At 49.5% G+C, this 15,757-nt stretch overlaps 1 protein-coding gene across 4 annotated transcripts in view; it reads right to left on the minus strand.

The window, feature by feature from the left end:
• Positions 1-364: 364 nt before the first annotated feature.
• Positions 365-15,757, minus strand: part of LOC118214259 (rho GTPase-activating protein 6-like) — a 113,951-nt gene continuing 98,558 nt past the window's right edge. For 3 of the 4 annotated variants that reach the window (XM_035394075.1, XM_035394077.1, XM_035394078.1), the window contains exons 5-13: positions 15,268-15,463; positions 14,546-14,601; positions 11,149-11,299; positions 9,872-10,020; positions 8,211-8,390; positions 6,417-6,514; positions 5,348-5,610; positions 3,432-3,512; positions 365-3,124 (exon numbers count right to left, since the gene is read on the minus strand). In XM_035394075.1, coding sequence (XP_035249966.1) covers positions 2,538-3,124; positions 3,432-3,512; positions 5,348-5,610; positions 6,417-6,514; positions 8,211-8,390; positions 9,872-10,020; positions 11,149-11,299; positions 14,546-14,601; positions 15,268-15,463 — 1,761 coding nt within the window. In that variant the 3' untranslated portion in view covers positions 365-2,537. The remainder of the gene's footprint in view (positions 3,125-3,431; positions 3,513-5,347; positions 5,611-6,416; positions 6,515-8,210; positions 8,391-9,871; positions 10,021-11,148; positions 11,300-14,545; positions 14,602-15,267; positions 15,464-15,757) is intronic. The other variant, XM_035394076.1, reaches the window with a different exon arrangement.

The following is a 15,757-nucleotide window of genomic DNA, read 5'->3' on the forward strand; positions in this document are numbered from 1 at the left end:
CAGGCAGGCAGGTGGTGTTCAGTAGCCTAATAAATCTGTAGCAAACACTAAAGGGCAGATTTCCCGCAGAGAGAATGGCTTTTTCTGCCAGAATAAAAAGAGGTTTTTTGTTTCTATAGCGATTACGGCAATGACCCCGACAGCCGAACTGTTCTAGAATCCAATCTTATATCGAATACATTACGGTTTCGACTGAGGCGCAAAGACAGGCGCGATCATCATCATCATCATCAATGACCACTGCTGCACTCTCAAAATAGACGTGTTAAGACCAACAAGGTCTGTTTCTTAAATAAAAAAGTCTCCCTCTGTAACGCAAAAATTGTATATTTGTAACACAAAAGTACCTTTGACACAAAATGTGTTGAAAGTAACACAAAAGTAGCGACACAAAAAACGCGTTGAATATTAACACGTCCTTTTTGAGTGTGCGCTCAGTGCGTAGCTGCATATTAAGTGTGTAGCATGCGGGCTGTGTTAAATACGCGAAGCATAGACACCGCGTACGAAACTGGACTTTAACGTAACACAAACTGCACTTGTGTCTTTTAAAGACTGCGGCTTTGGTCTGAACAGTGAACGGAGGAACTCTGTGCGGAACTCTCTCAAAGCAGATGCATTAAAAACAAAACAAGGCACGTCATTTAAAAAAAAAAAAAAAACACACACCTCCACGTCTAGTTAAGGACAACACATTTTGTGTTACTTTCAACACAGTCTGTGTTAAAAAGTCTTCTTTTGTAACACATAAATGTTATATCTGTGACACATAAGTAGTAACTTTGACATGTGTTGAAAGTAACACAAAAGTAGTTACACAAAGAGTGTGTTGTGTATTAACACATCCATTTTGAGAGTGTATACACGCTCATGGAAAAGCTATTAATTTGACCTGGATCTCTGGCCACCAAAACAAATGTAAGTGCGCAAACTCACTCACCCACGCACACAAACATACACATGTACACAGTACATGCATCCCACAAACACATACACGAGCACACAAAGCAACATTATACACCATGGGGAAACACAAGCAAAATAAAAAGAATATACCATTTATAAATACATGTCTTAATAATACCACAGATTTTTTTTTTTTTCTATTTTACATTTTTCCTATAGATCATGTTTACAGGAATCACAAAGCACACCGTTTAAAGCTTCCCACCGATACCTCTGCCTGAACGGACAGACGCTGAAGTCGTGTTTAGGTCACCCGATAACACCTTTTACATATAATGAAAAGGCCACCTAACGTAACAAGAAACCGTGGCTAACAGAAGCACACCGCTGCAACCGAGGAAAAGAACAACAGCTACCAACTCCAGCAGTAAACAAGCAGAGCCCAGCAGCCATTGAAATAAAAACATAGTACCAATATACATTCAGGACCAGTCTGCGTTCTGACATAGCGGTGCTGTTTGAAGAGAACAATGGTTTTTTGCTCAAAAATATATGAAAATAGGGACAAGTTATTTAAAAATGAAATACAAAAAAAAAAAAGTTAAAAACACATAAATATAGTAAAAACAGTTAAATATAGGCAATGCCGTTGGCACATAGTTGGTCTTGTTCCCATAGTACAGTCTCTTCAGGGTCTGAGCAGTGGGGTATGCAGAGATCCGTATGGAAAAAGATATTAAAATTTACAAATATATCTCAGTGTGTCTCCATCCATATTACAAAAGGCAAAAATAATATTGTTTTATGTATGCCGGTTAAAAAAGGGGGCCCATATTTTGGTTGTTTTAGCTCTGTGAAATCCCTTGGAGACGGACTGATTGTAATTTAATTCTCCAGCGTTCGCCAGGGCTTCAGATTTCACTTTTGAAGTGAACAACGTCGGCAGTCCCATTAGAGTAACAGTGAAAACGGACAGTTACACAGCCAGGATGGAACATCACTTAAGGTGGCTAACGTAGAAATAATGGTAAATAGTACAATTCTTTACAATTCTTTACATACACAATAACTCTTGGTAACACTTTGCACAAAGTAGGTAATTTACATGCGAGTTACACTCTCTGATTTCTCTGTCTAAGCTATTTGTACACACACTTGTTACAAAGTGAATTGACCAGATTTACATGACTAATCTTCGTACAGTTATGGTTCTTACATTAATCCGAAACATTAATCTGTTCTGTAATCACTAAATGCATATAACAGTGTGTATGTACTTAAGTTATAGAGAAATCACTGGATTCACCCAACAGTGCTGTCACAGGTAAATCACGTAATGGCCAAAACTCCTTAAAAACCTTCTTTTGTGTGTGTTTTTTTGTTTTTCTTTTTTGTTGAGGTATGTCAAATTGACAGATTAGCCTGTCATGGACATGACGATTCAGTACATCACCAGATGAAAACGATGTGGAAAAGCGTGCACTTACAATAAAAAGTAAAATTGATACATGAAACGAAAATAAAAAAAAGACATGTAAAACCAGTGAACAGAAGGACACACTGGGACATTTGCTCACTTGTAGGCAGCAGCAGCAGCTGTAGCGTCTGGCCAGGAGGGGGCGCTGTGTGGCTCACACCAGCGTCTCGGGCAGCGTGTCCGTGTTCTCTGACGATAAGAGTTGCCAGATCTGCCACCTCTCCCGCTGCCAGTCCTGCCATTCCGGGCTGCCAGGGCCCTTCCCGTCCACAGCGCTGGCGGGGGCGTGCAGGGACTCTCTGTCCTGCAGGGGGCGCCGGTGAGACGGCGGGGCAGGAGAGCTTGGCGGGTGCGCGGAGGGGGGCGGGGGGGCGGAGAGGGCCGATCGCGAGGGTCCCGGGTAGGGAGGGGGGGGCCTGCCGTCGTTCCTCTGAGCAGGCTTGGGTTTGTAGGGCGGGGCGACGGAGAGGCCGGCCCGCTGTGGGAGGTCCTCCGAACTGCTGGATGCTGATTGGCCGTCGGAGCGGGACGGCAGCTCGTCCAGGCTCAGCTGGAGCGGCTGGCGCCCGGCCTCGTCCTGGGGGCTGCTGCTGGCGCGGGACACGGGGGGGTGTGGCCTGCACTCGGCCACGCCAGAGGAGGTCTGCGTCCGCCGCACTGGCTGCTTGCCGTTGCCTAGGTGACCAGGTAGCCCCTCCAAGGGGCTGGAGGAGCCGCAGTCGGACACGTTCCCGTGGGAGCCTGGGGAGAGACAGGAAGTGACACACGTCCTAAAACGTGGGATAACACGCACAATACAACACAACATGTGATTTAACCCTTTGAACAGTTTGGTTCCTTGGAATGTTTTTTTCACAATTTTCACACGTCAGTGTTCTAGAACTCCACCGCTTTCAGTTACCAGCAGTGATTGTGACATCAGCATTAGAATGTTCCATTAAGAACATTCTAATCACATATTTGTGACCTCACACCTTACAGGGTTAAAAAGGAAAGCAGTGGCCAGTGGTGGCTGACAGGACACCGGGCTGCAATGGGGCTGTTGTACCTGTATGCAGCTGGTCCTTTAGTCCCGACTTCAGTGTCGCGTGCCACGCCCCCCAGATGTTTGTGTTCTCGTCCGCGTGGTCTAATGGAAACACAGCGCACGGGCGAATAACTGAGCGTGTTCTTCTGGAACTTTCTTTTCTCCCGTCATCGGGAATGGCCCCGGACAAGCCCGCGCATTCCAAAAGGCACACTTAAACCCCGCGTGTCAAATCGCATGAAACGTAATCGCCTGGATTAACTGCTTTTCGCCAAGTGTTTTTTTTTTTTTTTTTTGACCCGACGGCTGGACTGTTCAGGCGGAACTGAAGGTCTGAAAGAGCTCCGGTCTCAGACAGGAGAGAGAGAGAGAGAGAGAGAGTGAGAGAGACGCACTGAAAACAGACACCTGGAACATCTGTCCAGACGTGGCCGTAAACATGCACATGACTTTGTCAGAAGTGTAGCTGATGAAACCGCTGACCGAGCGCAACGACGCAGAAAGATTTGGCGGAAATGGCAGGGGGGGCCGTTGGCGGGGGGCCACGGCGGGTTTCGGTGCGCAGGGCGTGCCAGATATTATATTTACTTTTTAGCTGAACAGGAACTGCATTCTGAAACCGCGTCCAAAGACCGTCCCGGGGGAATTCTAGCCCTACAGGCTCGACACGGCCCCCTTCTCCTGAAAGGACGCAAACGCCCTGCTCCACTCAATGGACTCTCATTTCCCCCAGCCGAGCCTAATGAGCTCTTGCGAGGAAGGCCGGTGTAGTGTGTAACGGGTTAGAAGTTGGTCTGCTGAGGTCACAGGTTCAGTTCCCTGGATGAACACTTTAGCCATTGTTCACTTTAGCAAAGTACTTAACATGCACCTCTTCAGCATATATCCAGCTGTATGAATGGATGCAATGTAAATGCTGTGTAAAAAAGTTGTGTAAGTCGCTCTGGATAAGAGCGTCTGCTAAATGCCTGTAATGTAATGTAATGTAATGTAATTTACTCGTCGGTTAGCCTTTAAGGCTACCTGTGTGAGAGAGGCTCTTTAAAGTGTTTACGTTTGCAGGGCTGTGTTTTACCCCGGGCTTCCTAAAGTACACGCCAGCTTTATCGCTCCGTGGATCTATTTCGGGACAGGCCCGGGTCACTTTATCTCATGAGCCCAAAAAACACATTTTTTTTTTTTTTAACGAGGGAACACAAAATATTTTGCTTCGACACAGCTGATAGAAGCAGCCCCACTAAAAGCAAACAATCAGGCTATTCCCATGGAGCTGCAATCCTATACTGTAAATTCAGATGCTGGCATACTGGGTACGTATATAAACATGTTCCCAGCACCCCCGGACCACAGGAGCCTCTGTGTCGTGAGTTTTCCTTTTTTGTGTGTGTTTTTTTTTTGGTAAATTCAAACTTAATGACACTGATAGTTATCACAGTCAGGTAAATCAGATGACCGAGCACTTAACTGTATAAATACACAAGCCGCCATGCAGGCTAATGAACTGCACTGTTGAGTTTACCACGGACGTCTTAGAAAACATTTCCCAGTGTGTTCAACACGCTCTGCGATGCATGAAAACAGCCAAACTAAAAATAAGCTATTTTCGACTTTTTAGTTTTGGTTGCGCAGTTCTTTAATTTAACCCATCTGGACTGAATCTCAATTAGAATAAAATCTTATTTCTGAGACTGCTGGTCTCTTCTGATGTAAATAATATTGTTTTCTTTTCTTTCTTGCTGAACTTGTCAAACTGTGTTTGAGAATAAGAAGACGACCATGGTATTCTTGGTGAAACGAAATAAAAGGCAAATTAACGTTAAGGGAATCCAGAGCAGTGTGATTTCGGCTCACAGTACCGGCCCCCACAGGGGACGCGTTTTTGTTTTGTTTTGTCCCCCCCCCCCCCAGGTCTGCTGTGATTGGCCGTCGGCGCTCACCCTTGCCGGTCCACTGCGCGGGCGGGCTGTCCTTTGTCCGGCCTTTGACGTGGCCCACCAGCGTGTACTGCTCGGGGACCCGAAACAGCCGGTCCACCCGGGGGCTGCCCTCGCCCTGGTGCGGCTGCGGCAGCCGGTCCGACAGCACCGGCGAGTTGTTGTCGTACGGCGACACCTCCCCGCTGGACGCCTTGTTGGAGTCGCTGGACGAGTGTCGCTCGCCCAGCGCGAAGGGGGCCTCCGGCCTCATCAGGTCCGGGCTCCTGGGATGTCCCGGACAGAGAGAGAGAGAGAGAGAGAGAGAGAGGGAGAGGGAGAGAGAGAGAGAGAGAGAGAGAGAGAGAGAGAGAGAGAGAGAGACTCAGCGCGCTAAATTCACTCAGTGCGTTATCAGCAATCTAACCTTCTGCCACAAAACCTGCCAGTCACAACCGGGAATACCAGTTGGCTCCGGATTCTGGAGTCAAAGATGGCAAAGATAGAAAATGTGCTTTGTGCAAAAACCCCTCTGAGGCACTCAATTTTTTATACATTCTTGTACGAACTCGATGTTACAAAACTCTGAGACTCACTGACTCAACGGTGGAAGTCTGCTGCTCTGCACTTCTCAAAATAACATTCCGGCGTTTCTCAGCAACCTGTGACCCCTCGTGCTTCGTTTTTTTTTTGGTTATTTTTTTTTTTGGAGCCATGTTCCGCACTCATGATCACTCGTAAATCGTGAATCAGAGGCACATTACCTTACGCAGTTCATAAGATCGTGACATGAGTTATTAGCGGAAAGTTTGCACAGTTACGGGCCCGAATGGCTGAGCGGAATGCGTCACTCGCAGAGGGCTGCCACCAGGGGGCGATGAAGTGCTTCTGTCATAGCTACGGTGGGTGTTGCTCCCCATGCATGCCTGTTTGGTTGAGGGAGTGTGTGTGTGTGTGTGTGTGTGAGTATGTGTGAGTGTGAGTGTGAGTGTGAGTGTGTGTGTGTGTGTGTGAGTATGTGTGTGTGTGTGTGTGTTCAGAGAGAGAGAGAGTGTACACATTGGTGTGCAGAAGAGGACAGAGCCATACTCACGACCACTGCGAGGCCTTCCTCCGGAGCAGATAGTCCACCACGTCAGGGTCCGTCTCCAGCAGGCTCATGAGAACCTCGTTCTGCAGCTCAGGGGGGACCTGCAGGGGAGGGGGGCACAAAATACCAGCCGAGTCACAGCCGAGGCGGGGACCACAAAATAACTCCAGAGGCCAGAAAAACACCGCCACAGCTCTTTGCGGGACCACAAATCACCGGTCTCAGAACTGACAAGGGGCCACAAAACATCACTGTCACAGCCAATCAGGAGCTTCCAGGGACCCAAGACCTCCTTTTCTCACTCTATTCAATAAAGTAGCTATAAAACAATTCAACCAATAAAACTCAACTGGAGATAAACAGAGGCATTGTATGGCCCCTGTTAATTAAATATAATACTTTTTAATTTTTTTTAAATAATTGAGCACCAGAGAATGTTTTCAACGTCCAGCACGCCCCTAAAAGGAAATCTTTTGAAACACTAAAACTACTAACTGAAAATGACAAAATGTGGGCTACATGGTTTGTCATTTTTGCAATATTATTATTGTTACTGTAAAGGAGCGTGTGTGTGTGTGTGCGTGTGCGTGTCTGTGTGCGTATGCGCGTGTGTAGCGCACAGCTGGAAATTGTAAGAACTCCACGGGGAAGGAAAGATCAGGACGAGGTCACGGAGTCCGATGACATCATCGGGAACAGGGGCAGAGCGGTCCAATCGGGACGTGACACTTCGCAGAACACACAATCCACAACACTGATCTCCCACAAAGATGTCGATACGTTTGAGGGAATAAGAAGTGAAACGATTACTGGTCCGGGGGGGGGGGGGGGGGGGGGGGGAGCTCAGAAAGCTTCCTGTCTCCGCCGCAGAGTTCCTCTTTTCACGAGCGGCTCCAGCCTGGCTTAGCGCTTAAAGCGCCTCTTTCTGCACCGTCCTCGCGTGACACCGCCATGTTTACATTCTATAAGACGGGGGCCATTGTCTCTTAAGCCCCGTTAACCTAAACAGCGAGTAGCCGCCCCCCCCCCCTTTTTCAAAGGCTAGCAGAAACAGACCCCGGCGCTGCGCCTGGGTTTCATCTGCGCGTACGCTCGAGGGAGGGAACGGTCGGTGTGTACTATAAACGTTTATAACGGTTGCACGACGAGAGTTTTGACCATTTTTAATTTGGCGTTTGTGAAATCTGAGCTCGGCAGAAAGCCAGGATTCGCTCAGGTGTTCACGGAGAAGAAAGCTAATGTCTAACAGAGGTTAAAAAGAACAAATTTAATACTGGGGACTGCACCCTTGTGAATGGATATGGAGGAGGCGGAAGGTGGCAGGGGTCTACTTTTATATGGTTAAAATACCAAGCATCCCATATTTCAAAGAACACTGCCAGATGGCAAGTTTTGAATAAGCAGTTTTAATAAATCAAATTCCTTTTCTATTGAATGTTGCAGCCTACAGCTCTGGGACTCTGTGTCATGCCCACCCACAGGAAGTAAGGGCCCCTGAGTCCTGCCCCCTCCACACTTCCTGTGGGTGTACCCCTGTGTTCGGCCCTCCTCCTGACTTCCTGTGGGTGTACCCCTGTGTTCGGCCCTCCTCCTGACTTCCTGTGGGTGTACCCCTGTGTCCTGCCCCTTCTCCTCACTTCCTGTGGGCGTGCCTCTGTCTCCTGCCCCCACCTCACTTCCTGTGGGTGTACCCCTCTGCCCTGCCCCTTCTCCTCACTTCCTGTGGGTGTACCCCTCTGTCCTGCCCCCCACCTGACTTCCTGTGGGTGTACCGCCGTGTCCTGGGCTCACGCTCACCAGGAAGAGGGCCTCGTAGGTGGAGATCATCCTCTGGACCACGGCGATGATGGCGGTGCTCTCCTCGGCTCTGGCCGAGCTCTGCACAGAGAACTCCTTGTCCGAGCTCTTCTGCTTGTGCAGGAGGTTGGGCCCAAATATGGTGGCCAGGTTCAGTGCCGTCATCTTGTTCCCGGTGATCTATACGCACACACGCACACACAGACACACAAACGTCAGCCCCACCTCGTGCTGAGCGGGTGAAATCGCGCTGGCGGGAAGGCCGTGCGGGTGGCGGGAAGGCCGGGCGGGTGGCGGGAAGGCCGTGCGGGTGGCGGGAAGGCTGTGCGGGTGACGGGGATGGGCGGAGAGGGGCCGAGGGTGGCGGTGTAATCCCGCGATCGCTGCCAGCCTCGCTGTACCGGAGCTCGCCGCGCAGGGCGGGGTTAGCGTTGGGTGGGGTTAGTGCAGGGCGGGGTTAGCGCTGGGCGGGGTTAGCTCTGGGCGGGGTTAGCGCTGGGCGGGGTTAACGCTGGGTGGGGTTAGCGCAGCTCAGTTACGCATCGTCATGCCATCCTCAGTAATCACAGGATAATGAGTTTTTAACGCTGCCCCCCCCACCAGACCCCCCCCCCCTCCCCCCGCGGACTCAGAAAGCAGCTCACAAAGCTCTGAGGAACGAGTTTTTAAAAGAGTGCGGAAACAGCGCCTGTGCTGTGCCTATTTAAATCAGCAGTTTGCATCAGAACGTGTCGTATGTTACGCTGATCCAGGAACAGTACGAGAGCAGCAGACGTCTGCAGTCACTCACAGCTGTGGGGTACTCTCATTCTCATTAATATAAGACACACTACACTATGTAGCACGTCATCACCACTTTTTACAACCAGGTTCTGCTCTGAAAGAGGACTGATTTTAGAATAACAGGGTTACTGGGCATTCGTGCCATTCTTTGGCAGACGCTCTTATCCAGAGCGACTTACACAACTTTCAGCATTTTTTGCATAGCATCTGTTTACACAGCTGGACACATGATGAAGCAACTCAAGTTAAGTACCTCGCTCAAGGGTACAACAGCTAATAAATTTTTGATGTTATTACAGCACACTGAGAGCCATAATTGAGACGTTTATGCATGTGCCTTTTAATGTTTTCCAGTGCTATCATTTTAATTTTATTATGTGATCTAGTACAATTAAATTTACCGAGATTGGGGAGGAGGCACCTATGTTTTTGGGAAAGGGGAGTGTGGAGAGGGGCTGTTTGTGTTAGATGTTTATAAATGTACCATGTACCTACTCTTTTATAAAAAAAACTTTCATGAACAAAAATAATCAGGTTCTGGTGGTACTTTTGTTATTGGGGTCCTTGTGGTCAAAATTCCCAATCTTACACTGCCACTGAACTATACTTGCCATCAGCAAAATGACCTGCTACTGAGTCTAGAATGTTCCAATTAACCTGAGTGAAGCCTTACTGGAATAAGTACTGGGCTGGACCATGTCATGTCTGCCAGGTTGACATTTATCTGTCTCGGGGGATGAATATGTGCCACTGTCTGACAAACTACGAAGTCCCACAGGGACCCATTTTGGGGCTGATCTTTTTTGAATTTTTTTTATTCTAAAACAGAACAGCAGTAAATTCTAATCTGGCCGCGGAAGGGAAGCCGCACTTTTCACCTCCTGTCCGTCCCTGTCGTGCGCGTCGTCGGCGTGGGCGGCCACGGTGGACAGGAACTCCAGCAGGCGGTGCAGCGTGTCGCTGTTGCTCGGCGGCAGCAGGGAGATGAGCAGCTGAATGGAGGCCTGCTGCTCCTCGTGATCCAGCACTGGAGCGGAGGCACAGAGCACGGTCACCGCCACCGCCACACCGCCACACCGGATCACATTAGATCACAGTAGGTCACAGCAGATCAGACTAAATCACATTAGGCCACTTCAGATTGCATTAGGTGAAATTAGATCACATTATATCACAGTAGGTCACATCCGGTCACATTAGACCATATTAAGTCATTTTAGATCATATTTTATCACGTTAGGTAACATTAAATAATAATAGGTCATATTAGATTAGATTAGATCACATTAGGTCCAATTTGATCACGTTAGATCAAAATGGATCACATTAGATCCCATTAGGTCAAATTAGGTCCAACTTGATCACATTATATCACATTAGGAAAATTTGATCACATTAGGTCACATTATAACACCTTCTGCCACTTTAGCTAAAGGAGTCACAGAACTCAGCACCGCTATTCATTACACAAAACCAGGCTTTAAAAGTCCTCTCGTTAAACATTGCTGTTGAGCCGAGAGACTATTTCTGGTTGCAGGGTATGAACACAGACTTGCTTTAGCATGTCTGCGCACACACACGCTACTGATCAGCACACGAGCTCATCAGATCAGTGATGAGCAGCTGACCTGAGGGGTGAGGGCAGAGCGCTTCAGTGGCTGTGCAGTATGTTTGGAGTCAGTGCGGGTCAGCGGATAGGCCGGACTGCGCTGAGTATTATGTGAGGTGAGTTTGAGGTCAGGGACGGGGGGGGAGTGGGGGGCAGGCAGGGGGGACGGGGGGGGGGACGGGGGGGGGACGGGGGCTTCCTCACTCATAGTGTTGATGAAGGCGGTGTAGAGCTCTTTGGTCAGTAGGGGGGGGGGGGGGGCTTGCTCACTCATAGTGTTGATGAAGGCGGTGTAGAGCTCTTTGGTCAGTAAGGGGGGGGGGCTTGCTCACTCATAGTGTTGATGAAGGCGGTGTAGAGCTCTTTGGTCAGTAAGGGGGGGGGGCTTGCTCACTCATAGTGTTGATGAAGGCTGTGTAGAGCTCTTTGGTCAGTAAGGGGGGGGGGCTTGCTCACTCATAGTGTTGATGAAGGCGGTGTAGAGCTCTTTGGTCAGTAAGGGGGGCAGGCAGGGGGGACGGGGGGGGGGGCGGGGGGGTTCCTCACTCATAGTGTTGATGAAGGCGGTGTAGAGCTCTTTGGTCAGTAAGGGGTCGGGCATGTCTCGCAGGAACTCCTTCAGCAGCGCGGCGACGTCGTGGACGCTGTGCTCCTCGTCCAATGGGACGTCCACGCCCCGGTCAAACTCCTCCCGCAGCTGTGTGGGTCACATGACACAACCGCAAGCTTTCACATCACCCCCTTAAAGTTTTTTTAAACAACCGATTGAGGGGAGACAAAGGTAACACTAAGCTAGCTCGGTTAGCGCTGGAAGTATTCATTCAGCTTACAAAAACGAGGCCTATGCTCAAGGTGCCTCAGTAAACCAAACCTCGCTAGTGCAGCAGTTCGCCCGTCTGCAACGGCCTGGCAGCCCCGGGCCCCCCCACCCCCTGCATTTGCACGGCAATAAATTTTAAGAATCCGTACCATTGTTGGAAACCGCGCAACGAAGACGTCAGTTAATCAGTGACGCCAGAGCCCGATTAGCCGCCGCCGCCGCGCTACCCCGTGCTTATAAAAAAAAAAAAAAAAATCTGAATTCCTTCGCGTCTTTAACCTTGGCCTTTCGGCTACTCATTAACTCGCCAATGGAAAAGCCGCCGCGTTTCAAGTGCGCGCGAACTTGAGCTCGAGCAAAAAAAAATCCGCGGTCGATTAAAGGAAGAGCGCTTCCCTCCCCCCCCGCCTTGTGCTGGGGGCCCTCTAAATCAGCGCGGAAAGCGGTTTTCATCCGGCGCGGTGCTAACGCAACCAGGCCCCGTGCCACCCTGCCACCCTGCCAGTGTGCCAGTGTGCCAGTGTGCCAGCGGGCGCGGCGCCGGACTGTGCCAGCAGTCATTAAGTTGCGTGGCGTTAAACGGGCGCCCGCAGGCCAGCATTCCCGCCAGCGAAGACATAAAGGGCTCCCGGGATCCGGCGAACGCTTCGCTAACTTGCTGATGTCCTCGTGAAAGGTGCGCAGGTTTCTCTCTCTCTCTCTCTCTCGAGAAGAGAATTAAACTTACTGAACACTGCAGGCTGGGGTGGGGGGGATGCTGAGCCCTTGCCAAAACAGCTTTTGTTGGGAGTCCTTGTCCCTTTATTGACCTTATAGAGGTACACTCCCTTGCACTGAGACCTTGTTAGACGGGTTCTGTCCACTGTATTTCCTTACTCCTTTTGGAACAGGATACTGACCGCTATTGGCCTGTCTAGTGTTTCTGCTGCAGCTAAGCGTTTAAGGAAAATAGCCAAATTGTAGTTTGAAACGGAAGTTGTAGTTCAAAATAAGGCAGCGCGTTTGAAATAAAAGTGATTCATCGTGACAACTCACCCAAAGTCCATTTTAAAACATTTCGATTTTTAATTGTATTACTAAGTCACATGGAAATTTTGGTTAAAAGTTGTTCAGTGTTCACAGTCACATTTATGACTTTATCTGGGCCGGTAGGTTCAGTTACTGAATATCTGGTGCAGCACAGATCCACAAATCATTTTTTTGTAAATAGATGTGTCAATCTAAGTATGCGCGTCCTCATTCAGCCCATCCAGACGATATGAAGATCGGTGTACACCGTGCAGCACCCGATCTCAGCAGTTGCCTGAGAGTCGTCTGACATTTAGCAAGTACAAGATAGGAATAGGAAACCGTGTCAACACAATGAAATGATTATTTTTGGGGAGATTTAGTGACCAACGGTGGAGAGGAAACTTCACGTCTACTCGCACCTGAAGATGTGACCTTCGTCCCTTTATTCTGTATTAATGGCAGTTGGTGAAGTTGTGCTACCCACTGCACTGACCTTACTCAAAATCAAACTAGGGCTGCTTCGTACAATGCAAATAAATGCACAAACACAGAGGGAGGGGGGGGGAGGATTTGCACCTTGTCTGTGCTAACTTTGAATCCAAAGAAAACGACACGCTTCATCTCCGAAAACCTCCCCCTCTCCCCAGCCGCAGGAAAAGGAGATCGCTGGCGCACGTGCTCACTGTGGCTCTCCCCGACCACACTTCAGGCCGGCTTAACTCCGTGACCTTCACACGACCCCCAAAACCACGGGGTCCGTGTGTCCCAGGTCTCTCCACCGTACAGTACACACACACTCACACACACACTCACACACACACACACTCACACTCACACTCACACACACACACACACACACACTCACACACACACACACACACACACACTCACACACACTCACACACACACACACACACTCTCACACACACACACACACACACACACACACACATATACACATACACACACACACACACACACACACACTCACACACACACACACTCACACACTCTCACACACTCTCACACACACACACATACACACACACACCTGACCAGAGATCTGGCTCAGGAATGCACCTTTATCTCAGCTTATCCAGCGCGGGGGAAAAAAAAAAAAAACGCAACGTCCACCACTGTTCAAGCACCGCCGTCGAGAACACTGAACAAACTTTCCAAGAACAGTCGACAAGAACCGTTTGGTACTGTAAACAACAGGCGCGTGAAAGTTTTGATTCACCCAGAGCCGTATTTTATCTGATATTCAAGCTTTTTTTAAAAATAGACTTTACCTGCGACTTCACTGCCCCTACCCATTGCACACCCGTGCACACTCACTTCAGAGGATACACAGATGTGCGCGGCGCTTCTGAATGAGCAACAGGACTGGGTCAACATGGACGCCAACACACTCCCGAGAGAGAGAGTGCTCTGTGCTGACGCACCTTTTTCACAAATCATTAGCCACTGTCTGCTAAAAGCCTGCTTGAATTACCACGTGTAATTAAGTGCCCTGGTGCTCCTTTTATCAGCTCATCCGCAGTCACGAAGAGATAAATAATTTGGGAGACAGAATGCATTCTGGGTGGGTACTGACGTTACCTTAATGGCAAACTGAATTTAATTCTGTTTGAGCATCCTTACACCCAGTGCGTCCCCACACGTTTCACACAGTGCGTCAATTCAAACTACCTGTCCTTACGACATACTCAAACAGGATAGACTTCTGTGAAAGGACCTTAAACGTGGACTCACCCAATTGCATAAATCACAAAGAAAACAGCATTGAATTTTATTGCACAGTACATTACATTACATTACATTACAGGCATTTGGCAGACGCTCTTATCCAGAGCGACGTACAACAAAGTGTATAACCATAACCAGGAACAAGTATGACGAAACCCCTAGAGAGAAGTACCGGTCCAAATGCAGGGAACAACCGCATAGTTCAACTTGGACCCTGAAGGTTAAACTGATTAACACTAACAACGAGAACGGCAACAACGCAGTCTATGGAAAAAATACAAGCAGTAGTTAAGACAGTTAGTAATTCCATGCAGTTGTCTGATACGTGTAAAATGTCCCGACGCAATCTTTTAGTCCTCTTACCTGCCTGACTCTTTTCTTCGAACTTCCTACCCGAAAAATCCCGACCGTCTGAAGACCTGACGGGGTGAAAACATGTTCAGCATTGAAAATTATGGAAAACAATTTCACATCGTGAACATCAGCAGACACAGATGGAGCTGCTGGCCAGCCATATCAGGAACATCTCAAGTATTTCAACAGTAGATTTACCTCAGGCTAGCTCACAAAATAAATTCAGTAGTTTACATTACAGTTTTCATGTAAGTACATTATTGGCGTATTCAACCAAACGCTTTAGCTACAGTTTTACAAACCACCCCTTTTACTAACTGAACTGAAAGCCCATACACTCTATTAATTTATTGATTTGTATCAATGCATAACATACTCAAATATTAATCTGCTCAACACAGAAATTGGGCTGATTATCTTAGGAAAACGTCTATTGGTGAGAGTTAAGGTATGCCTAAGCCCAATTGAAACTAAAGCAAACCCCACACCTCCACCCCCGTTCCCACTCCCTCTCCCCCTTCTCCACTCTCCCTCCTTCCACTCCCCCTTAGCTCCGGCTAATGTTCTCCATGTTAAAATGTAAAAGCTAAGGGGGTGGCGCTGGCGACACCAGACTGGAGGACACCCTCCCGGAACACCGAGGCTGCCGTCGGGACGTACAATTTTTTTTTAAAGGTCGTGGCTGAAGACAGGAACACCCCCAACCCCCCCCCCCGCCCCCTTCCCCTCACCGTATTTCTCCAGGTGCTGGCAGCAGCTGTCCACCAGCCGCGGCACCTGCCGGTAGATGGGGTTGAGGCTCAGCTTCTTGTCGCGGTGCTTCTCCTTCTTGCTGGCGGCCTCGGCCGGCAGGGAGAGCTGCAGCGCCTCCAGCAGGCGGGACTGACTGTCGTCCAGGTCGGTGATGGAGTCCACGGACATCCCGCCCTGCGCACCGCGAGCAGCGGGGGGGAATGCGGAGGCATTACATCATCTTCCCCCCTTCCTCCTCCTCCACCCCAAACCGCCCCTGGCCCCGGCCCCCACCCCCACCCCGGCCCCCCCTCCTCCTCCGCCCCAAACCGCCCCTGGCCCCGGCCCCCACCCTCACCGCGGCCCTCCTCCACCCCAAACCGCCCCTGGCCCCGGTGCCCACCCCCACCCCGCCCCCCGCCCCTCCTCCACCCCAAACCCCTGGCCTCCACCCGCACCATCACCCCCCACCCCCTCCCCTCCTCCACC

The sequence above is a fragment of the Anguilla anguilla genome, chromosome 15 (assembly GCF_013347855.1).
Source record: "Anguilla anguilla isolate fAngAng1 chromosome 15, fAngAng1.pri, whole genome shotgun sequence".
In the NCBI taxonomy this organism is placed as follows: Eukaryota; Metazoa; Chordata; class Actinopteri; order Anguilliformes; family Anguillidae; genus Anguilla; species Anguilla anguilla.